Source organism: Biomphalaria glabrata, chromosome 12 (genome assembly GCF_947242115.1).
Source record: "Biomphalaria glabrata chromosome 12, xgBioGlab47.1, whole genome shotgun sequence".
Lineage (NCBI taxonomy): Eukaryota > Metazoa > Mollusca > Gastropoda > Planorbidae > Biomphalaria > Biomphalaria glabrata.
The window spans coordinates 33,247,936-33,271,225 of NC_074722.1; the positions used below are offsets into that span (position 1 = coordinate 33,247,936).

The 23,290-nt window shown below is 32.7% G+C and overlaps 2 protein-coding genes across 5 annotated transcripts in view; both read left to right on the forward strand.

The window, feature by feature from the left end:
* Positions 1-901: 901 nt before the first annotated feature.
* On the forward strand, positions 902-16,838 carry LOC106053993 (splicing factor, suppressor of white-apricot homolog). Of its 3 annotated transcripts, XM_056006235.1 has the most exons (18): positions 1,003-1,114; positions 3,060-3,148; positions 3,439-3,602; positions 4,666-4,773; positions 5,533-5,606; positions 5,766-5,988; positions 7,171-7,256; positions 7,453-7,541; positions 7,995-8,324; positions 8,657-8,897; positions 9,404-9,572; positions 9,949-10,047; positions 11,011-11,199; positions 11,683-11,830; positions 12,715-12,894; positions 13,177-13,431; positions 14,953-15,088; positions 15,458-16,838. In XM_056006235.1, exons 2-18 carry the CDS (start codon positions 3,129-3,131, stop codon positions 15,542-15,544), a joined length of 2,598 nt encoding a protein of 865 aa, XP_055862210.1. In that variant the 5' UTR covers positions 1,003-1,114; positions 3,060-3,128; the 3' UTR covers positions 15,545-16,838. The 3 variants fall into 3 exon arrangements, with proteins under 3 accessions (XP_055862208.1, XP_055862210.1, XP_055862209.1); XM_056006233.1 differs by lacking the exon at positions 3,060-3,148 and having other exon boundaries at positions 902-1,114; XM_056006234.1 differs by lacking the exon at positions 1,003-1,114 and having other exon boundaries at positions 1,411-3,148.
* Positions 16,839-18,675: 1,837 nt separating this feature from the next.
* The window catches only part of LOC106050994 (phosphatidylserine decarboxylase proenzyme, mitochondrial-like), a 34,838-nt gene continuing 30,223 nt past the window's right edge, over positions 18,676-23,290 (forward strand). Inside the window, exons 1-3 of one of the 2 annotated variants that reach the window (XM_056006021.1) lie at positions 18,676-18,722; positions 19,328-19,536; positions 20,291-20,427. In XM_056006021.1, the coding sequence (XP_055861996.1) occupies positions 19,332-19,536; positions 20,291-20,427 (342 nt within the window). In that variant the 5' untranslated portion in view covers positions 18,676-18,722; positions 19,328-19,331. Of the gene's footprint in view, positions 18,723-19,327; positions 19,537-20,287; positions 20,428-23,290 lie in introns of those variants that run through there. The other variant, XM_056006020.1, reaches the window with a different exon arrangement.

The window sequence follows — 23,290 nt, forward strand, 5'->3', positions numbered from 1 at the left end:
CATGCATTTAGTCATGCATATTAACCAATGACTTAAATTCTGCCAAGTCACTGGTTTTCCTGGCTAGCTCAGGCAACCCATTCCATGCTCTAATAGCACTAGGGAAGAAGGAGTATTTGTACAAATTTGTCCTAGCATATGGGACGAGGAATGTGCCTTTATCTTTGTGTGTTTCAGAGTATTTTATTAAATTTTGTTTTTGTATTTGAAGATTATGGTTCAGTGTTTTATGTATTATTGCTACTTTACTTTTGAGCCTTCTGTCCTGAAGGCTTTCTAAATTTAGTGATTTTACTAAAGGTGTTACTCTAGTCTAGTGTGAATATTCGTTTGTTATGAAATATGAAAAAGTACTTATTAATTGTTGTTTTAAATTATGTCCAACTTATATGCATACTAAATAGATTTTTTCTATTAAAAAAAAAGTAAACATTTCTTTGTAAATGTAATAGTTAAGTATGACAGAACAAAATCAACTTAGCAATACAATTGTCAAAAAAAAATGTTTTTGACAAAAATCTAAAACCGTTTGCATAAACTTGTTAAAAATATGGTAAATATTCTCCTCCCTTACCAAATAGCCTCCCGTTTTAATTACTATTAATAAAGAATAGTTGTAAAAATGGTGTATTTTTTATTAAAAAACTGCTTGCATATTTAATTTAAAAAATTAAATTTTTCGATTTCAGAAAAGAAAAACGTAGCCATTGCATCAGAACTTTGCATGGTCTGAAATAAAATGTCGGATTTTCCATATCCTTTCTAGTTTACGAGATCTAAACGGGACGGACGGACAGACAAACCACACAAAACTAATAGCGACTATTCCCCGTTCGGGGGCCGCTAAAAATTACTTCCAGAAATTATATTCGTTTCTTTTCGGACTCCACTCTTTTTATAAGCAATGTCAAGATTCTTAATTCAAAATGGCGGCGTCATTGTGGTGGGACGATCCACAAACAACGACCAAATCTGATCCTAAAAATTCGCTTGATGATTTATTAGTTTTTGGATATGCTTGCAAAATATTTAGAGACGATGATAAAGCTATCGACATTGACAAGGGGAAACTCTTAATACCGTGGATGGGAGATGAAAGACTAATGATAGACAGGTCTGTGCTCGACAACAGTTCGTCATAAACCAAGGTTTCGATTTCGTAGTCATTCGCGGTTTATTTACCTTTCGCGTAATACAACTTATTTACTTTTCAGCAAATCAAGCTCACCTTGAACAAAATGGGATGACTGAAAAAGTTTCTAGGGTCCTTGTGTCTAGTTTATATAACCAATTACAAATACAAAATCAGTTTCAAATATTTAAGTTAAACTTCCTTTGTTTTTCCATTCAATTATCTTATGACTTATGATGATTCAATCAATCATAATTCATAATTTAAAAAATAAATTAAATCTTAGTCTTAATCATAAAGTAATCATAATGATTTATTAAATAAAAAATCATTGTATTAGAGTCTACTTTGTAACAAGTTGTCTTTTAAACTTGTAGTTGAACCCTTATTATTAATCAATTTTAATAATTTATTAATGACAAATAAAAATGAATTGAATATATTATATCACAATGCCATATTGGCGTGTATATATAATATATATAAATATAAGAATATCAGCATCCCCAAGTTAAATCTGTGATTTACACCTAACATTATTATATTATGTAAAAATTATAAGCTAAACTCAATCAACAGTTCAGTTAAACAATATTAATCATGAACTAGTCTAACTTTAAAGAACAAAAAAATACAATTAGATATAAATTATATCTGTTTTTATAGTTATAGACATTAAAATTCTATACACTAAATACTATTAGATTATTATAGATCTAGATCCTTGCCAAGTAATTGGCATCATTTGGTTCTTACCTGTTACTTGTCAAGACAGTCATGTATTAAATATCCACACTCGTCTACACTAATCTATCTCTACAGTATTTGTCAAATATATAATATATATATATAAAAAGTGCAATTAACTTAATTGTGATATGAAACACATAAATAAAATTTTAACAAGTATCTAGATCTAAGTAAAAAATAAAATCTAAACATTTTTTTTATTTTTATAAATCTCTAGAGGACTAATATTAGTGATATTATATTTATATTAAACTTATCTTCAGACTTTTATATATATGATCTAGTTTTTATTATATTGAAGCTTTTTTTTTATTTGCAAACATATTTTATTCTAAAGCATTATAAATATATATATATATATATCATAAAAGTGGGGTGGGAATTCCGGCCTAGAAATTACTCTTCACTAGATGCTTTACAATTATTATAAAATAAAATAAATGATCACTTTTTCAATAATCTTAAAAATATCTAATGAAATTAATGTAATATGCTAATGTTTTTTGTTTTTTTTTAATCTTGTTTTCTATCAAACCCCAGTTCACAAAAATGTCAATAAAATTGTACTAGAGAAAAAAAAAAAGGAATAGTAAATGCTGCTAAATATAAAATAAATCATGAAATAAATCTCCTTAATAAAACTATAGTAACCCTACTTAGTAATTTGCAAAAGTCTTGTTCAAATCAAATTCCTAGCCTCTCAGAATGTCTACTAGAAGCCCAGAGAAAATAAAAGTAGAAACTAAACATAAATTATAATGCTTTATACTTTATTAAATATAAATACCCTTCTACTTGTTAAACTTGCAGAGCGAGACCAGCAATAGACACCTATTTATTTGTTTTGCTATCAAGGCTAACATTTTGAAGAAAATAGAAAAAATCTTACATAGTAATATTTAGAAAATAAAAACATAATGGCATGAACATACTTTTCTAGTTCAATTCATCCCTCATTTTAAAAAAAAAATATTTTTTATATATTAATGTTCGGATGTGCTAGGATATTGTCACATTTTTAGAAATTGGGTCTTTTCATTCATCCCTATTTCTGAACTGCTTGAAGCTGGATTATACTCTGGATGAATCAACAAGCCTGCAGCGTTTTTAAATATTTGTATTTGTTCTTTTATCATTTTTTTTTATTTTTGTGTGGTCAAAACTGAATCAATTCCAGGAAATATGAAACTTTAAAAAAAAAATTTGGTTCGTGTGGATTAGATGCACTTTCAGGTGCTTCCAGTTGATGCAGCATAGCAAGGCTGGGTATGCTTTCAAAACAACATGATTATTTTGTTATCTTTTTTTTTTTCTATACGATTTTATGTATTTTAATTTGTTTGTATGAGACTAATAGCACTAATCCTAGTTTTAAAATCAGTTCAAGTAAATATGATAATACAATGTTTTACTTCCTTGTAGTTTAAAGACACATTTTTTTTTACTTTAAAAAATTATTTTCTTTATTGTATTTTGTTGTGTTCAAGTCTTATCACTAAATGTTACCTCTACTCAAGCTCTAGATATTTACTGTGTTTATATTTTGCTTGGCGCAGATATGATGGCCGTGGGCACCTGTATGATTTGGTATCACATGATAGTGAAAACGCAAACAAGAATCCGGTACTTACAGAAGAAGAAGAAGCCATCGAAAAAGCGTGCGATGAAGAGCGTTACTTAGAACTGCATACAGATGTACGAGAAGCCCAAATTTATGAAGGTCAGTTGTTGTCTAGCTACTCAAGTCATGCAATCATTATTTTGAAGAAAAATCAACAGACTATCAATTGTATGGATGTGGACTTACTTAAAAATGGCATTTTGTTACTGTTTTTTTGTGTGCGTGAATGTTGGCCATAAGCAGACTAAAAACTAATGAAAGTTACGAACCAATGGGAATTAAAACTGTTAGCTGCTTATTTTATGTAAAAATATAGGTAATGTGTAAGCCAGACTAGTAATTTTTCAATTACAATCTTCTTTAGAAAACAATTTTATGTCACTTTGGTATGACATCCAGATAGAAATATGCCCTCTGTGCAACTAATTTTATGTGGATCATAATTAGACAAATACAAATCTATGATAATATAGTATTACACAAAATAAAAACCTCTGTAGAAGTAAATATACATTCTATTTAAGCTAATTCCAAGTGACTTTTAATAATAAATTGTTCAGTTTACTATTTCAGACAAATATTGCAAATATGGAAAACTATATTTATTTATTCAATTTAATTCATTCACCTTGGTTTGCTGCCAGGTTGTGTGGTATGGGCTCTGGACTGTCATTTGATGGGTCTGTGCTTAAACACTACACGCCACCATCCCCCATTTTCCTGTGTGGGGTTTGGGCTAGGATGTAGTTTTATTCAAATTGGAAGAAACATCAGAAACATGTTAAACATTTACATTTAACCCTAGCATTTATATGTTTAGTAGTTCAATTAGCAGTATGAGATGAGCCTTGTCCTTTTAATAGTTGGCAAGAATTAAATTGAAATGAAAAAAGTAGCCATTTATTTTAAATTAAATCTGCTTCTGAAAATTTTTTAAAATTACATTTGTGTTTCAAATTAATAAAAATATTAATTATTCTTCATAATAATTTTAGAACAACACACATAAGACTTTAGTTTCACTATACATTTCTTTAACGAAATATTGCTTACACCCAAATTTCTCCTGGTCAATATTTTAAAATAATCTTGTGCTTCTCTAAATTTCTGTCAATTAATCGTGTACTTTTACTAATTATTTATATATTAATTATTGAATCAGAAGAAGAATGGAAGCGTTACTACTTGTCTCTTCAAGAAGGCTACAAAGCTGTTGGGTTCAGTTATGATGAACAAAATGGGGAAGAAAATGAAGAAGTAGCATTCAGAGGTAAGACACTACTTGCAATTTTTAGAATCAATGGTAAAGGCAGCATTTAGAAGTAAGACACTACTTGCAATTTTTAGAATCAATGGTAAAGGCATCATTCAGAGGTAAGACACTACTTGCAATTTTTAGAATCAATGGTAAAGGCAGCATTTAGATGTCAGACACTACTTACAATTTTTACAAATGAATGGTAAAGACGGGTCCATTAATAGCAGTTGAGGTCTACATGAGCCAGCTCGGAAAATTTTTTGGTATCTAGCTGTTATTTATTCATCTTCATCATGAGGTAATCATTAAAGAATCACTCTTTTACAACAGTTGGCTGTTAGTAGTGTGATATGAGCTGTGTACTTTTGTCTCGATGGTCCCAGGTTTAAACCCTGCCCACTGCCACCTCCAAACGCCAGTATTCTTGGCAAGACTAAGCAAACAATCAAGGAAGACTTCACTAATTACTTGAATGAAAATTTCGAAATTTGTTGTCAATTATATAATTCTAATAGGGATTTAAGCTACTTTCTTTCTCAAATTGTAACTGTAAAGTACACAGTAAGACATGAATGTAAATATATATAAAATATATATATATATATTTGTAACCCAAATATTTCAGGACTTTTTTTTTTCTTACACAATAAGATTTGAAATTGTAAGTAAAAGATATGATACTAATTTTCTTACCTACTTAGTTGCTTGGTTGTTGAAGTGAAATATATTTGTTTGTTCTGTTCTATCAATGACTTCATGTTGTTGTCACAGAGACAGTGAAAGAAGACGATGAAAAACCATTTGTGCCGTCCCCAGAGCTACAACTTCCAGCAGACATGCACTTAGTGAGTTTTAATTTTTTTTTTTTGTTTTTTTGCCATATCAGTGTGTTTGTAAACAACTTATAGAAGAGAAACTTCTTTGTGTCAGGGAACCTATTTCTAGTGTCACATTAATGTGTTCATAAATGATTGTCAAGTTTTAACATTGTTTGTTTCCCTCAGCCAACGTGTGTAAAGCAAAATGCTCGGATAGAGAAAACAGCCAGCTTTATAGCACAGCACGGTATCCAGATGGAAATTATGCTGAAAACCAAGCAGGCTGGAAATAGTCAGTTTGACTTCCTGCATTTTGAAAATGAGCTGAACCCTTACTACAAGCACATGGTCCAGATGATCAAGTCCGGCAAATATAAACCAGCTATGGAGGAGGAAGAGACAAAGAAAGGTTTGGATTTGTTTCATAGATTTATACTTGAGTCATAAGTAATCATATTTTTTAAAGTTTTGTTTCCAAATGATAGAAAATATGTCGTTTTAAATGTAATCTAACCTCAAAATTAACTTTTTTTTTTTTTTTTTTTTAAACATCTTTCAGTTTTTATGGGGAAAAAATGCTGTTTATATGCATATAATTTAGTGATATATACCCAGTAACAGTTAGTTTGTAGTATTTAAAACCTGGGCTAAAAAAATTCATATAAAATATTGCTTCTTTTTTTTTTTTTTTTTATTTCAATTTAAAAGATTTTTTTTTATTTTATCATAATTACATAATTTATATTGGTTATTTGGTATAAAAAAAAATTTCTAATCTATGTTTGCTTTGTCAATTACTGTCTGTTGCTAGTTTGTTTCACACAAATCAAACTGTGAAAATTTAGTATAGGAGTAAATCAGCAAAGTTCAATCTCTGTGTGTTGTCTGTTCTCTTTTGTGTGGAGTATTGTTGTTTTTAATTGAAAAGAGTCCTTGTAATCAGAACCAGTTTTCAATATAGATTAATAAAGAAGTCTTGTTCTTAAATATCACCTTTTACTTAAGAAGAGTTTTTCAAAAAATTTTATACGACACTGCAGTTTATTTCTACATTTGCAGAGTTTCTGTAGCATTTTATGTCTCAAAATATTCTTTTTCCTTTGCAACTTTTCATGCGACTAAAGTGGCCAATCATTGATACACCGCTGCGGTCACAGGATGGACATCTGCAGCTTTTTCACCCTTCTTTCTACTTCTTTTGTGTGCCCCAACTGCAATTAATTACCCTTCCTTAATCATTGCTTTCCATGTAGATCTATCCATGGCCTCTTTGTCTCAACTGTTGGATTCAATTTTAATAGCTTCGTGTGGCGCTTGCATACAACAGTATACCTTATTAGTGGCCGGCCTTCAGTTCTCCTTCCTTGTATTAGATCACCAAGCCCTGGCTTTCCCCCATTTGCAGAGTTTACTAGTGCAGATATGGTGCATAATTATTATTGCAATGAGTAGTTCGAGAGTGCATAAGTTAACTTCTCTTTTAAGAATAAATCAGTTTCAGCACTATCATGTATGAAAGCTCTGATGTTGTATTGTAGTTTGTAAATAGCTACATTGATATTTGTTTGGTCTCAATTTGCTACTTCGACAGCTGAAGAAGAGGAAGGAAATCACAGCTACCTCCACCCATCCCTGTCTTCAAATACAGCTACACAGCTGCCTCCTCCCCCACCTCCAGTAAGTATTTCATGCTAGTGACTTTTGTAGTCGTTCTGCCTGTTGAAAAATACATTCATGTGTGAACTTGTGATAGTCCTTTATCCATAGTCTAAGGGTAGTAAATTGTAATACGTAAGAGTAATATGATAGTAAATGGTGCATATGATAACTAGGATATTACAATACTCGTTCTTATTTATCAAAATGCTTCTAGCCTTCAAAACCTATTGAGTTGCCAAAAGTCTCCATCCATGACACTCCATATGGTGCGCTGATTAAATCAATCAGACAGAACACTGAGAGGTGAGCCATTCTTTTTCATTTCAAGATAAACTTAGTACATTATATAGGTCAGTCTTCCAGATTCAAGCCTGGACAAAACTATTTTGAGTGATACAATAAGAGCATCTGTCTTACTATTTGATTTATAAATTTTAGAGCTATTTAAATTAGTGTGTCTTATTTCATTAATTTATAAACTAGTTACCAATAGTTCATTAGTAAATGAAACCAGTATGCGCTTTTGATTAAATGCTAGTTCTGAAATTATTGAGAATCAGGGATCTAATTGTCTGTTTTAACACCAAACTAGCTCTATTTTAACTAACTGCCTTACTACCAAAATATAGATATTTTAGGTGTTGGCAAAATATTAGATATTGTTTGCCAATAATAGTTTTACAACAGTTATTACCTTGACTTTTCTCACTAAAACATACTTTAAATAATAGTAATGACATTTGCTGTGTGTTTCAGCTCTCGCCTAGCTGCCTTGCAAGCTCAGTCATACCAGATGGCCTATAACAATGAATACCAAGAGCAGATGATGTACATGTATCATAATAACCCACCTCCCCCTGGAACCGAGACAGTAACTCTGCCCATGGTCACCTCCCTGAGTGGTCAGTCTCTTGTTGACCAGCTGTACAGTCAGCCTCTGCCCCCAGGCACAGAAGATGAGTATGGGGAAACGCAGCCGGCAGTGAAGGAGAAAGGCAAGAAGAAACGATCGCACAGTTCCGACAGCTCGTCATCCACATCCTCAAGCTCCACTTCCAATAGTTCTCGCTCGTCTAACCGTAACAAGTCAGTGCCACATTGATGCTAAGTAGTCTATAATAGTTTTAGCTTTAATCAATATTCTTTAATGTTTTCATGTACACTATGAGATGCTGCCAAGCAAATAAAAAATTGATAATAATTATGAGCAAATTAAAACTCTTGGCCGAAGTTTATCAATAATTAACTGATCAAAATTCAGTTTTTTTATATATATATATATATATATATATATATATATATATATATATATATATATATATATTAACCGATTTAGTCAAGCATTGAATATTGTTTTTTTTTTTTAAAGAAAACAGTTCAGTACTTCTATACTGTTGGTTACTATTATTTGTTTACAGAAAATCTTCAAAGAATGCAACGCCTTCTAAAGGGCAAGCCAGAGCTCAGGGTCCTAACCAGATTCAGGCACCACCCCCAGATGTGGAGCCCATTGTTGATCGCATGGCCATGTATGTGGCTAAAAATGGTGCCGAGTTTGAGACGGTCGTGATGAGTAGAAACGACCCACGTTTCCAGTTCTTGAATGAATTTCATGTCTACCATCTTTATTACAAGATGAAAAAGGACAAATATATTCAGGTAATTGGTTTAGTTCAATTTCACTATCTAATAAAAACAGAACAACACACTTTGTTCTTGTTTTAAAAGCCAATAATTTTATATTAGCAAAGTGTAGTTTTGTTACTTTGATACTTTCTACATGTTTTTCATGTTTTAGGCTTAATATATATATATAGTTACAAATTTAACTGCAAGAATTACTAAATGTGCTATAATACATTGTGGGGTGGATAATATCAAATTTTGTAGGGAATGTTTTTTTTTGACATCCTTGTTTGAATTGCAGGATTAGTGTTTTTCTATTTAGAATTGGGTTATTTGTGGTGAGCTGTCATTCATTTCTTTTAACTACCCTACCTGTTGTGATTCATCATTTGGTTAACTATATAACCACAACTTGTCGAGATTGTTTGGTAATTGTCACAAACCATGACAAGAGCAAGGAGTTTAGTAATAATAAAAAAAAAAAATTATAAATATAATAAAATTTGACAATCAACAAAAACACTTTTGTTTTCTTCCAGGGCTTTGTCAAAGCTGCCAATGAAGCTAATGAGGGTGATACTTCTGAAGACAAATCGGCTCAGAATCTTCAGCGAAGCGTTAGTTTTTCTATAAAGCCAAGGCCTAAAGACCAAGAAGGAGGCCAGCAGCCAGGCAAACCTTGGCTGTTTGAGTATGATAGCAGTGAAGGTGCAGTCATTGTTGTTTGCTTTTTTTTTTTTTTAATTTATGTAAAGCAAAGAATTATTTTATATTATATTTTATACTATATATAGACTTGTTTCAACTTATGTTGTTTTGCGATGTAAACGCAAACTTCAAGGGCTGTAACTAGTTGTAGTTTGTGTTGCTGATCATCAGTTTTTATTTTTTTTTTTTACACATTTCTAATTACATTTAAGATTTGTGTTCATTATTTTAAAAGTAATTTCAGCTAAATGGGTTATCATTGCAAACTGTTTCTAACTTAAGGGAGAAAGGTTTACTGAAATAAAGTTGTTAAAAGGTTGTGACTTAAAACTGATCCTTTTTTATAAAATATTTCTTACTATTATTGCTCTTACAGGAGAAGACGATAAACAAAGGGACCAGCTGTGTGAGAACCTTTCTGGTACAGTCACTCCAACAGCTAAAGTTGTACAAGATGAAGATTCACAAAAAGAACGTGAGTTGGCACCTAAAGTTGTGTTTCTATTGTTTTTTCCCACATTTGGGTCTTACCTGCAGATTTTTTTTTTATTGATGGTCAAAGACTGTTAAGTGTGAAAAAGGTTCATCTCAATTATAACATTTAGAATGTAATTTACAACCCCTAATCAGTGTACAAGTTTTGTTTAATGCTAGAAGAATATTTAATACACATAATGGCATTAATTAATTAGTCCTAAGCGTTGCTACAAATCTATTCAGCTTAAGTTAACTTGAATGTTCCATGGGATTTTGTCTTACCAGAGTGATGGTTCTTTGAATTGTGTGCTAGAGATTCTTCTATGATGCCCAGTCTCTTCACTATCCACTCTATCATCTCTAGGTTTAATTTGTATACAAGTCTGTGTGGAAGAAAGAATTCAAAGTGGGTTTTTTTTCTAACACAAAATGTCTTGAAATATTTTTTTTAATCCCTGGGAGAAATTAAAGACATAAACAGCTTACTACAATTCATTCTAAAAGATTCTAGTTTGTAAAAGTTGTTTGAGGTAGCATTAATGTATTTTAAGTGAAAGTGTCTTTTATTGCCCTTTCAAAATTATGCTGGCATACGGTTTGCCCTACTTTCAATCCTGATTTGAAAGACAAATTAATTTCTATGTAAATATCGTTTAGATATAGTTTAGATTTGATAGCATCATCATTTAATGTACCCTAGTGCCTTTATGCCATGGCATGTGTGATTATTAATTATGAAACTTTACTTTACTCTCTCATAGTTGGGAAATCTTTGATACACCAAGGTTTAAAATACTTGTCTTGTTCTGAAAAAAAAAAAAGATGCCTAAAATTATTAGCTAGCTGGGATTTCTAACCATCTGTAGCTTTATGCTAAGAAAAATATTTAAAGTGCCAGAAAAAAAACTTGAGTCAGCAAATGACTTTAAATAAATACAATTTTTTTTTTTTGACTCTACAGTTGAAGAAAAGCTGAAAGATAAACTGACCAGTGCTATGAAAGAGAGGATATCTCAATCTCATAAAGAGAAACAGGTTCAGATGGAACGGAAGAGAAAGGCAGCCATGTTCTTAAATCTTATTAAAACAAATCAGCCTTCAGGCCCTATGCCTACTATCATAACAGATGATTCTGCTCCTTTGTATGTAGGTAAGTATTTAGTCAATTTATCTCATACAAGATCATGGGAGTGGTGGCCAAGTGTTAAAGGGTTCTCCAGTTGGAATCCCACTGAAAAGTGGAATTTTAAATTTTGGGATTCTTATTTGGAAGCTAGTGAGTCAAACTGACTATAATGGGTATCTGATATATAGGGGGCTTGTAAAGGCCATTGGTCGTTGTGCTAGCCACATGGCACTCATTAACCCTTGGTCATAGAAACGGATGAGCTTTACATTATCTACCCACCTAGATTGGCTGGTCTGTATGTTGTAGCGCTCCTTTTTATTCTTTTCATTTATTGATCATAACATTGACTGCTTACTTTTATTGCTACTTACAAACTTCATTCTTTAAATACATTATTTGGTTCAGATATAATTTAGCAAGAAATATTGGGATCCAATTAACGTTAGCTTAAACACAGACTTTTAAAGAAAAACTTGTATATTACTATCAGTATACTTCCCACAGGTGAAGGAGTTTCCAACCCTCTGGTGTATGAATATGACAACCAACCTTTTCCACAAGTGATGGCTAAGCCTGACAGATCCTCCTCCAAGTCCAAAAAGAGACGGCGGAGATCTCCCACCCCGCCAAGTGCTTATAATCTAGAAAGAAGGTAAATGGAAATAACAGTAAATTCCCTCTTGGACGTTTTCTTAATAAAATATTTTTATCAGATCCAATGTCCAGTTTATGAAACCCTTAACAAATTTTTCTTTTAATATATTATACGAACAGGGTTGCTTTACTCATGCTAATTTGCTTAATAAGGTTTTAAATGTTTATGCTGATGTTGGTCCCACCAAAGAGCAGTGAGTATGCTATGTTTTAATGTCAGAATGTTGTAAGATGACGGTCAAAGGTTTGGCCATCACATTCAATCTGTTTTTCTGAGTGTCCAAATAATCAGTCAGTTTATTATTACCCATTTCTTTTCTTGTTAACTCACTGACCTCTGTCCATAAGGATGAGTACATTAACAAACCCTTGAGTTTTCAAGTCATCATACATGTTTGTTATATTAAAATCTGCAAAGTCAACGTGTACTGGGACAAGCAGTACCCATCTAATAAAATAGACAAATCAATTGTGGGGTGGGTATAAAAACTCACTTTGCTGGAAAGCTAAAATAATTTGGCAATTTGCAAAACTTTTAATTAAACGTTGGGGAAGCTACACACACACACACACATATTTCATTGTTGTTCGCTATGGTTGTTACCAGTATTTCATAAGACTGACGCCAAATTAGAAAAAAAAAATGCAGTAATATATAAGAAAAAAAAGGGATATTCATGTTAATAAGGTCCTAGTTGTTAGGGCAATTAATTTTATAATTTTTTTAAAATTTGATTTGTATTGATTCATTTTAATGAATTTCCACTAATTTTTGACTGAAACCAAATATTTTGTCTTGGTAAAACTAAATAACATTTAGTAATTAGTGTCTCGTCTGCTTGTTAAGTTTAACCTGATCATAATCATCGATCGTTTAAACAGGTCACCTAGTCGGCCCACTCCTCCACGGTGGCCGGTCAGGCCAGCACCCTGGTCATCTCTGAGGGAAAGGACTCCACCCTGGCAGCGCAGAAACCGTGAAATGGCATTCCGAAGGTCAAGATCACGCTCCCCAAACAGAAAAGAAGATAAAAGAAACAAATATAAAAGGTCCAAGTCCAGGTAAAATATTTATCTGCATTTCATTCAATGATATTCACATTTTTACAAGATTTTTTTAAAATTTTAATGAAGAAAAAAAGGCCACTGATTGTAATCATTGTTTTGCATTTCCAAAATCTATCTAAGAAGCATATAAAGTGGCATGTTTTAACATTCTGAAAGTTGTTTTTGAGATGTATTTTAAAAAGTACATGTGGTGTTAATAATTGTAAGTTAGCTAAGCGAATTACTTGTTAATTAATAATCATCCTCAAGCTTTCCATTTCGTATAATTCTGTTAAGGTCTCCACCAAGAAGAGAGAGGAACAAAGAGGAATCTCGACATGCTAAGGATAAGCATAAAACGAAAGAGAAAAAAAAAGAGAAGAGAAGGCACAGGAGTCGAGACAGAGACCAAGCCAGACCAATGAAAACAGACCAGGGAGTTGAAGACGGCAGTGGTAGTGATGTGGAGATATTGGATAAATCACCGGATAACAGGGCTTTCAACAACAGAACAGCTGCAGGAAATGTCAAGAATAGAAGCATTTTTAAGAGGTTGGTTTTTCTTTCTGTTTAGGTGAAGAAATTTTATATGAGAATGAAGAGCTCTTGAGTCACATGAGAAGTTGTAAAGATCTTCTTTAAAGTCATAAAATGTCACAGACAGAGAGCTGTTTTTATATAGAAAAAGAGTTACTAAAATAACCCAATGTTGGGTTGATGATGACAAATTGCAACTTTTATTGTTGGCTTCCTTCAGTCATAACAACTATGGTTAATCTCGTAGAACAAGTGAGATGAAAGCCTGGGCATTATCTATGGTCAGAAGGATGTCGTCCACACAGCATTTCCCCCCTCTCTATGCAGCTGATGTGTCTAAAAGAAGTTGAAATATCCATACAGTTTGGGATCAGTAGTGCAACAGGTTCTGCCAGGTTGTAGCACAGTGTGCCACCATCTGCCTAAGGGCTACCAGCTCCTGATTTTTCCTCAGGGTTGTCTTCCGAAGCCTTTCCTATGTTAAGGTATAGCTGCAAGGCAGCGAAGGTTTGGATTCAAAGTTTTCCTTCTCCTAAAACTTTTAGTATTGACCTTAATTTCTAATGGGTATTTACACATAATTATAACCACTGGTTAAAGACTAATTGTCATTAAAACTAGATGTATGCATTTTTTAAACAATATTTTTAGGTCATCAATACTTCAACTTGAAATAGTTGTGAATCCAACAAGTGTGACCATCAATCTACAAAACATTTGTAGAACATCCTTAAACATTGTTCCCTTGATTTGTATATTGTATTCCATTGGTAAATAGGATTCTGGTGGTGTTTATTTTGAAACGTTTACTTTTTTAGTAAATACTAATTAATTACTTGACCTAGGTCTAGATCTAGGAGGCTCTAACAGTGAGCTGTATACACTGATGACATTTACAGTTTAAATGAATGAAGTAAAACTGGTAGGGATGATAACAGAGATCTTGAAATAAAAATAATACATTAAAATTGCTTATATTGCCTACTGCTGATAATACAGATATGTGTGATCCTTATTTGTTTAATTTACCTCAGTTGTTCCAGTGTCCCGTTCTTGCTTTGTCAGTGGGGGTTCCTTCTGTCATAGGAGTTAGGCCTGTCTAAGTTTTGGGAGGGGCCAAGGTTTGTAACTGGCTCCAAGCTTAGACCAAGTGTGTTCAATGAGAGGTAGACTTATCTCAATGTGTGAGCATAGTTTCAGTGTGGTTACACCTTTTTTTTGGGGCCACAAACTACTTACTTTTTCCTATTTATCCAAATTTTTTACTGCATTCGGGTTACTATTTTTACCTTTATCTGTTTCCTTTTCTAAAATATTTGAAATTCCTAACTGGATTAGTTTAAATAAACTATCAACACAAACACTATAAGCTGGAATAACAAACTCTATATTCATTCACACAGTTAACATGACATAAACACATTACAGTTTTGTCTCCCTTGCAAAGGGGAACAACTCTAACTAGTGACTCCATTCACATGATGTTAACACTGTCTGGGACAGTCACCTGACTCACTTTATTCTGTTGTGTTTCAGTGAGAGTACAGATGACTTGATAGAGTCAGTGAGTAGGACAACAAGTCAGGGGAATTCACCTGCACCATTGGCGGACATCTCCAGGAGCAGCACCCCAAGCAGATCCTCAACAGATAACACATCCATTGCATCATCTGTGAGTACTGTGAACCATTTGAAATTTTGTGTTAATTGTTATGAAATTGTTTTCTTAAAAATTGTTTCCCTTAATAATTTCTGTAATATTATTCAGAAGCATGAGCTCTTTTTAAAACAATGTTAAAATCTTTTAAAAACTTGGAACAAGATATCTTCAACTATTTCAGTATTTTTATCGTTAAGTTTATTTTGTGAGAAATCTTGCACCTTAAAGTCTGCAAAATGTTTTCTGATAACTTTAAAGATGGTCAGTGTGATACATGGAAGGCCAGATCTTATCCCACATTTAAACCTTCTTTTATTACTGACTTAAGAAATATGTACTCATGGTTATTGAATTATTAACATTAACAATATTTCGTTTTAGGACCTGATGAGCAAAGTGCGAGCCATGCTCAAGAAAAGTCGAGAACTGATTCGGAAGGAAGAGGGATTCTCATTAGAGGATACATAACTCTGTTTAATTTTGAATGTCATTGTATTTATCCTAAGTATGTGATTGTAAATATGGGCAGTGTTGTATGTGATAGTTTGTGTGTGACTGAGTTGTGTGTGAGATGTGTGTCTGTGACTGATTGTGTGGTTTGAATTTTGTGGCTGCAATGTAAATACAAGAAGAATCACTTGGTGCTAAAGAACCACTGTAAATAGTGCTTTTGATTTAAAAATATTAGGGTATTTTGTTTACATATGTTGTTGTGTAAAAAATTATGTCTCTGCATGTAATTGATTCTTTTTACTATGATGGAGACGCAGTGGCTGCGTAGTAAAGCACTTGTCTTCTGAACTGTGAAGTCCTGGGATTTTTTTTTTGGGATGTATAGGGCGCCTCTGAGTCCACCCAGCTCTAATGGGTACCTAACGTTTGTTGGGAAACGCAGAAGCAGTTTGTCGTTGTGCTGGCCACATGACACCTTTGTTAACACTGGGCCACAGAAACAAATGACCTTAACATCATCTGTCCTATAGATTGTAAGGTCTGAAAGGGGAACTATACTTACTTTTGCTATGATTCATGACATTGAAAGTAAATTAAAGCATCTTATTTTTAGAGCCAAGTGAATTTAACAAGTCTCACATTTAGTATAGCCTTCATAATTTTTGCTCTAACATATTTAAAGGTTTTAGTTCTGTTAAAAAGAAGCTTGCTGATTATATATGCCGTTATTTTCATATTAACATCTATTTGGATAAAAATTCTGTTGACAACATCCTCTGAGTAAGACCTACTCAGTGTGAATATACTCTGAGTAAGACCTACTCAGTGTGAATATACTCTGAGTAAGACCTACTCAGTTCGAATATTATTTTCGGCATTTCAAAATGAAGTATAAGAACTACAAACTTTTTGTTGTCAAAAGTAATTTCTAGATGCATAATTAGTTTTTATTTGAAAGTTTCTGGATTTGTTGTGTGTAAATGTAAATACATTATAGGCATTAAATGACTTGTAGGCATTGTCATGAGTGACTATCCTGGTAGACATTTAAGTTGTGGGCATTGTCATGAGTGACTATCATGGTAGACTCTTTCAATTCTGGTCATTGTCAGCTCATAATTAGAGAGTTACTCAAATGAATATAGTTGTATATAAAATAGGTGAAATGTGATGTACATATATTGAACAGAGTAACTGTTTTGTTGATAGTTTGTAACAAGCATTACATTTCAATTGTCCATCATATTGATTGATTTTGTTCATATTGATTGATTGAATGCTGACAAATAAATTGGCTAGAAAAAAATGATCAGTGTTTTTCTAGAGTAGTGTCTTTTTAGTGTTTTGTTTCTAAAGTTGCCAAAGTAACAGTTTTTAACACATTCTGTTAACCAGTCTATCATAATCAAAACCTATCAGAAACATGTACAATGATAACCATAAATCTTTTACATTTTTTTTTATTTCTACAGAATTTTAATAATAGACAATCCCGATAGACTAATACTATGCACAAGGGTTTAAAGCTTATAATATTAAATCTCTAAATTACTTTCGGTACTAATAATATGGCATTTAAGTTCCAAAGATTAAGGCATTCGGTACTAATAATATGGCTTTTAAGTTCCAAAGATTAAGGCAGAGTCCAGAATATTGGAAGTGTTTCTGAGTGGCTTCCCAAGGGGCTGAGTTTAATTCCCTATGTAGTCAAGGAATTTTAATTAGCTCTATCTGAGCTGTATTGTCTGAGTGCCTTGAGTCAGCATGTAAACCTTCTCCAAGATACCCTCCGTATGAGAATATACCAGACAGCTGTGGAAGGAGCATGAAAGTAGCAATAAACAAAACCAATAATACATTTCACATGCCTGAGTTGTAAATTGTTATTAAATAGGCTTGTAAAATTTTTATTTTATTTTCAGTCTTGATTTTTAGTCTATTAAGTAGTATTAGCCATTGCTTGTTGCTTTATTGACCAAATTTAAGTCATCACAGTTTCAGGTTAAGTTTTATTATTAGTAGTGGTTAGGTTTTGTTTTGTTTGTTTTTTGCATTGGAAGCTAGCATTTTCTTTGTTTTGTATTTCAATCTTTTACCTTGCTAGCTGATTTTCTTGCTTATTACAACCCATTAGCCTATGGTATCTGGCTTTTTTTTTTTTGGTTAAAATAAACATTACATCTATGGTATTTTATTTGAAATCGCTTAAATATTTTTAAAAAAATCGATACAGTATCCATTGCAGGCTTACTGATGTAATAGATTACACATCTGGTTATGAATACATTTATATTACAACGGTTTGGCCATTTGTACTACTCATAAGCAAAGACTTCAATAAATACATCCTTCAACAGCAACAACAAAAACTGGTACACAACTTCTAGACTTCAAAAAAAACTTTTTACCAGGTTTGGCATGAGGCAAGCGATAAAAGAATTCAACAATCAACATACATTGTCAATGGTATCAAAACCTCTTTTACCATAAAGGGAATAACTCAGTACTTCTGAACAACCACATAGAAGTGTGGCAAAGATACATTTTCTCCCCTGCTCTTTTAAAACTATTTCTGGAGCACATCATGATGAACATTCCAGAAGGATTCACTCCTAGCTTGACCATAAATGGGCGGTCTATGACCAATCTCGGGTTTGCAAATGATATAGATAGACCTCATTGGAGAAAATGCAAAAGAGCAAAATACTAGTTTGTGGAGGAGATAGTAGGAGATGATGCATACAGTTGAATGGCCAAAGATGAGAAGTTATTTAAATACTTAGGGTCAAACATAACAAGAGATGGTAGAGATAAAAGTTGGTTTGACCTTGGTAGGCTATTCGTCGTCATGAGTAAACAAACTGTGGAAAGTATGGAAAAAAATAACACCAACTTGCAATAAAAATAACAATTCTCTACGTGGTGTTGTGACAATTGGGGACACTTAACACTGAAGCGGGAAAAAAAAAAGAATTCAAGCCTTTGCGGGGAATCATAGGCTATACCTGGAACAAAAAAACAATTGAATTTGTTTGTCAATCGCTAAGGCCGGCCCTGTTGTCACCATCCCCCCTTTCTTTTTTTCTATTTACTCTCTCCCTATATAGATTACATATGTCAGTGCAAAGATTTTTGTAATGCTGGTAATCTCCCCTATAACCTTGTAAACAATATGGTTACTTCCACAACCAAAGTGCGTACATCGTGATTTCTTTCTATTTGAAATAAAAGAAACACAAATTTTAGAAAAGTTAAATGACTAAATGTATATACAATTCTTGATGCTAATTTCTTTTTGTTCATTTGTGACTCAGAGCTTATCTAGATCTAGTATTCATGTAAAAAAATGTACCCTACGGCTACGCACTTTAAAAATGATTAAAATTTAATTAATAAATAATAAAATATTACCGAATCTTTAAAAACTTTACAATTTTATATGTATCTAGATTTATTTATTTATTTGTGTTGTTTTGAAGAAGACCATGACTGTGACATCATTGTTTAAATATTTACATTATAAATGTTCATATTCCAAAGAAGGCAATAAACAAACAAAAAAATAGAATGGCTTGTCAAGATCCAGTTTTTATATCATTTACAAAAAGCCAAATAAAACAAATTAATAATAATTTATTTTTTTTCTACTAAAAGAATCTAAAAGCTATTCTTAATTTTTTTGAAAACTACACATTAAGTTTTAGTGTAAATGACAAATATTGGCTGTTTTTAGTACAGGCATATTTTAGTGTGATGCAATGTCTGATGTTTAACAGATGGGCACCTATCTTATTTCAGAAGAATGACGCTTATTAAATGTGGCTATCATTGTAGCTTACTGAAGTGTATTAACAACATTTTTCAACATTCTTCTAAACCACCTTTGCTGCATCAACCAACTGCATGGAGATGTAGGATATCCATTTTTTCATTTAGAAAGAAGTCATTTCACCAACATTTGAGAACACCTGGATATAATCATGCGCCAAAAAGATTTTTAAAAACAGGTGATGCTTGAAGACAAGTTTTCTTTGCATTAAAATTTTTAAAACAAAGGGATGTCGCTGTTTGGCTGAGAGGGGTAAACTGCTTGGCTACCTTTCAAGGGAGTTAAGTTTGAATCCTGACTTGAGCTGAACATGTTTAAGTGCTTAAAGGGAGCAGAGATACCCCCCCCCCCCAACAGGTCCACAAACGAGATTGGATCAGAATGCAATGAGTTCGCTATAGCATGATTGACACTATGCAAAAGGATTTAAGAAAAACAATTGTATTTATCGATTTACTATAAAAGTAAAAATAAGAATCTCCTTTAAGATCTAGGGGTCAAGAGTTTTTAATTTTTCCAGCACAATGACTAACCCAATCAGAAACCCCATTGGTATGAACCATGCTGAAAATTATATATATACTCCCTTAGAGCATGTGAAAGGAATGACCAACCAACAAATGTTGAAAATTACAAGGGGTAATCCAACAATTCATAAACAGACTTTAAAGAAGCTAGTGTATACTTTTATCAATGGTACTTTTATTTTCAATTTTAACTGAGTAGAATCAGATAACCCTTAAAATCTCCTCTAAAAATGCAGACATCCAACTGATTAAAATTAGAGTTAAGTAACCATGTATAAAATGTTTGGTTCAGATTTAATGAAGACTAGTTTTGGTCAAATTAAAAAAAAGAGTATTGATTATAATTGAATTAAAAAAATGTAATTTTAAGAGTGATATTCTTTAAAGGATTTCTTTTCCCCACAGACCAGGCAGCTGAAAAAGAAGGTGCTAAACTTCCTTTGAAATACAAAGTATTACTTGTTTCCTCTGGAGTACTTGCTGTAGGGTATTACTGTGTTCATACAGCCACTCATTCAGATGTACCAGCTAAACCTTGGCAGGTAAGTTAAAGCTTCTCTGCATTTAATGTTCAGTCCATAGGGATTTCTTATCTGTTCTTGATCGATGCTTCTACTTTTGTGTCTTTTCCTCTAAATCTGGCTAACATAAGGGAAGAGAAAAACTCCATACACATTTTCTTCACTTTATCATAAGCCTAGTTTTATAGAAGATAGCCTCTCACCGATTCCATGGAGAGTCTTGTTTAACTGTTATGTCCGCTTTTTGTTGGTTGATCAGCTCTCTTAACATTATGCCTTAGTACCAGTTTTTTTTCTCTTTCTTTGAACAGCGCTGACTATACCAACACCTGTCAAAACGTTGTCATCTCTCTGCTATTTATTAGTGAGTTTGTGTTTTAAACTAGAAAATATGAAAGATTGGACTTAAATTTTGGATAACATGCAATTACAATAAACAACAGAGTAGAAAAGCAGACATTTTCACACTTTTCACTTTAGGCCAATGCCTTGCCAGGTGGAGGATACCAGCCTAAAAAAGACATTTGTTTTTTTAGCGCTGGTGGCCAGATTGGGCTATCTCTTTCTCCCCCACCATAAATTTTCTCTCATCTGCTATATAAAATGCGCTACAAGTTAGTCTACCTATAGTCTAGGAAATGTTTAAAATCTTTGTGGAAGCACTGGATGACTTACTCTGTATTTGTTGTTTGCCTTTGTCTCACTTATATTTTTATTATTTCTCATTAAGTTCTTAGGAAAAAAATGTAATTCAGCCAGGCACACAAGCAAAACACAAAAGAATAATATACAGTAGATGTGAAAATATAATATGTTAATCTAATGTATAAAGTAGAATGTAAGGTGTGTGCATGTATGCATGTCTTTCATAGAAATCAAAACTGTTTGACCGATCTTGATCAAATTTAGCATGAATGTTCCTTAGATGATAGCGGTGATCTTAGGATATTGTAAAGCTGGGCTACAACAAGAGCCTTTACTATATTTAGGTCAAGGGGGCATCTTGACAAAGATTTTAACTATGGAAACACCATAGATGCCATTTGTAATGTAATAAAACAGTAACAGAAAAAAAAAAAAAACTTTGATAGAAGGTACTGAAGCGTTTGCCTATAATCTGCCATACTGAGATCTAGATTTCTTGATCTACAATGACTACACTTACAGTTCTTAGCATTCGGATAACATATCCTAAAAAAAAAAAAGTAACACTTTCATCCCCCCCCCCTCCCCCTTTCCTCCTTGCCCAAAAGTAAACAAGCTTGAACTTGAGTAGAAAAAAAAAGTTGGACAGCAGACCAGTGTGTATTGAATTGGTCAGATAGCTCTAGGGCAGGGGTGGGCAACCTTTTTGTATCGAGGGCCGAATAAATTTTTTTTTTGGGGGGGAATAGGGGCCGCATTATATATATATACAGGTACTTGCAACTTACAAAAATACCCTAGCTTTGAATAATGTCTTTTAATTCATATTTATACTGTAGGCCTATTATACATTCACTTTTCATTTTGACACACTCCCAATTGAGGGATTGCAACAAGAATTAGCCATTTGTGAAACCAATTTTACTATTTTAAAAAAAACTTGCAATTGTGTTTTTACATCACAACATTTCACCAGAAAAGAACAGTTGTACTTAAAGTGAATTATTGAACTGTTTAAACTCGTGGAACTAGCTTACTAGTTACTAACTAGTTGTTATCCTTGTGACTGTTGTCAAATTACAGTCAGTTACCTTCGCCCTGTGATTACATTTTTTTTTTTAAGTTTCCACAAAAAAATGACAATTTGTTCACAGATGTGTACCCAAATAATGTAAACGTTTAGTGGCAAAGTTGTTTTTTTTAAAGAGTGTAACTACAGCTTCTGGCATCCATAAAACTCCCGTGGAAGTACTGACTGAAACTTCTCAAGTCACAATTTGCTTTGAGTTATGTCCTCTGGAGCTGAATCAGCTTCTGCGCTAAATGGTGAGCTGATGGTATTAAAAACTAGTGCTTGATGTCTTAAAATTTGTGTCCACGATTAAGGACTCCAAATAAGTCTTGTACTTGTCCTCCAAATAAGTCTTGTACTTGTCAACCATTTCATAATTTCACCGAAGGAAAATGTTTTCAATTGCTTGGCTGGAGAAATGGGAAAGCTTTGTTTGAAAAGATTTGACATGCACATATGCCTACATGTGAAAACAATCCATTGTAATGACGATCATGTAAAACATGAAATTTGTCTACCACTCTTCATTAGAAATGTTAGTAATAAAGTCACAGTTCAATGTCCTTCAAGGAACACACACATTTCTTTCTTGAGATTTTATATTCTTCTCGTTACCTTGCCCATGCTAAGCCAGCGGATGCATCGGAATATTTTGTTTTTAAATCTTCAAGAACTTTTCGAAGCTCTTTCTCTCTCTCTCTCTCTCTGTGATAATTTAAACCCATCCTTAAACAGTTCTTGGCCCTTTATGAAAACATTCGTATAATTATTTGAACAATCGGGAAGTTCGTTGATGTACTCTGTATATTTTTTAATTTTTGTGAATGTAAAAATCATGTAAAAATAGAGGAGCAACAGCAATGGAAATATAGGAAGACAAGGCCATTCTCCTCTTTGTTGTCCAGCAGCCACGTGACTTTGGTTAAAGTGGGTCAGAAATCCGGAACAACCTCAATGAGACTTGTAAGCTAACTATTGTTAGGGTGTAAAAAGGCTCGCGTGCTAGTTTTAAAAATAATCTCCAGGAAAAATTTAACCTAGCATCTAGATATCTACATCTAGACTACAGTCACCAGATCTACAGCCTGCTTAGTTGTACAGCTAATCTATATTAGTATGCTAACAAATGCAAGTCAACTTTTTTTTTTTTTTAAATTGCTAATGTAT

Bases quoted from the DNA above. Each gene is read 5' to 3' on its own strand.
- LOC106053993 (XM_056006233.1), top strand. From the start codon at position 927: ATGGCGGCGTCATTGTGGTGGGACGATCCACAAACAACGACCAAATCT. The intron at 9,573-9,948 runs GTGCAGTCATTG...TTGCTCTTACAG, and splicing joins TGAGTATGATAGCAGTGAAG to GAGAAGACGATAAACAAAGG. The intron at 12,895-13,176 runs GTAAAATATTTA...AATTCTGTTAAG, and splicing joins TATAAAAGGTCCAAGTCCAG to GTCTCCACCAAGAAGAGAGA.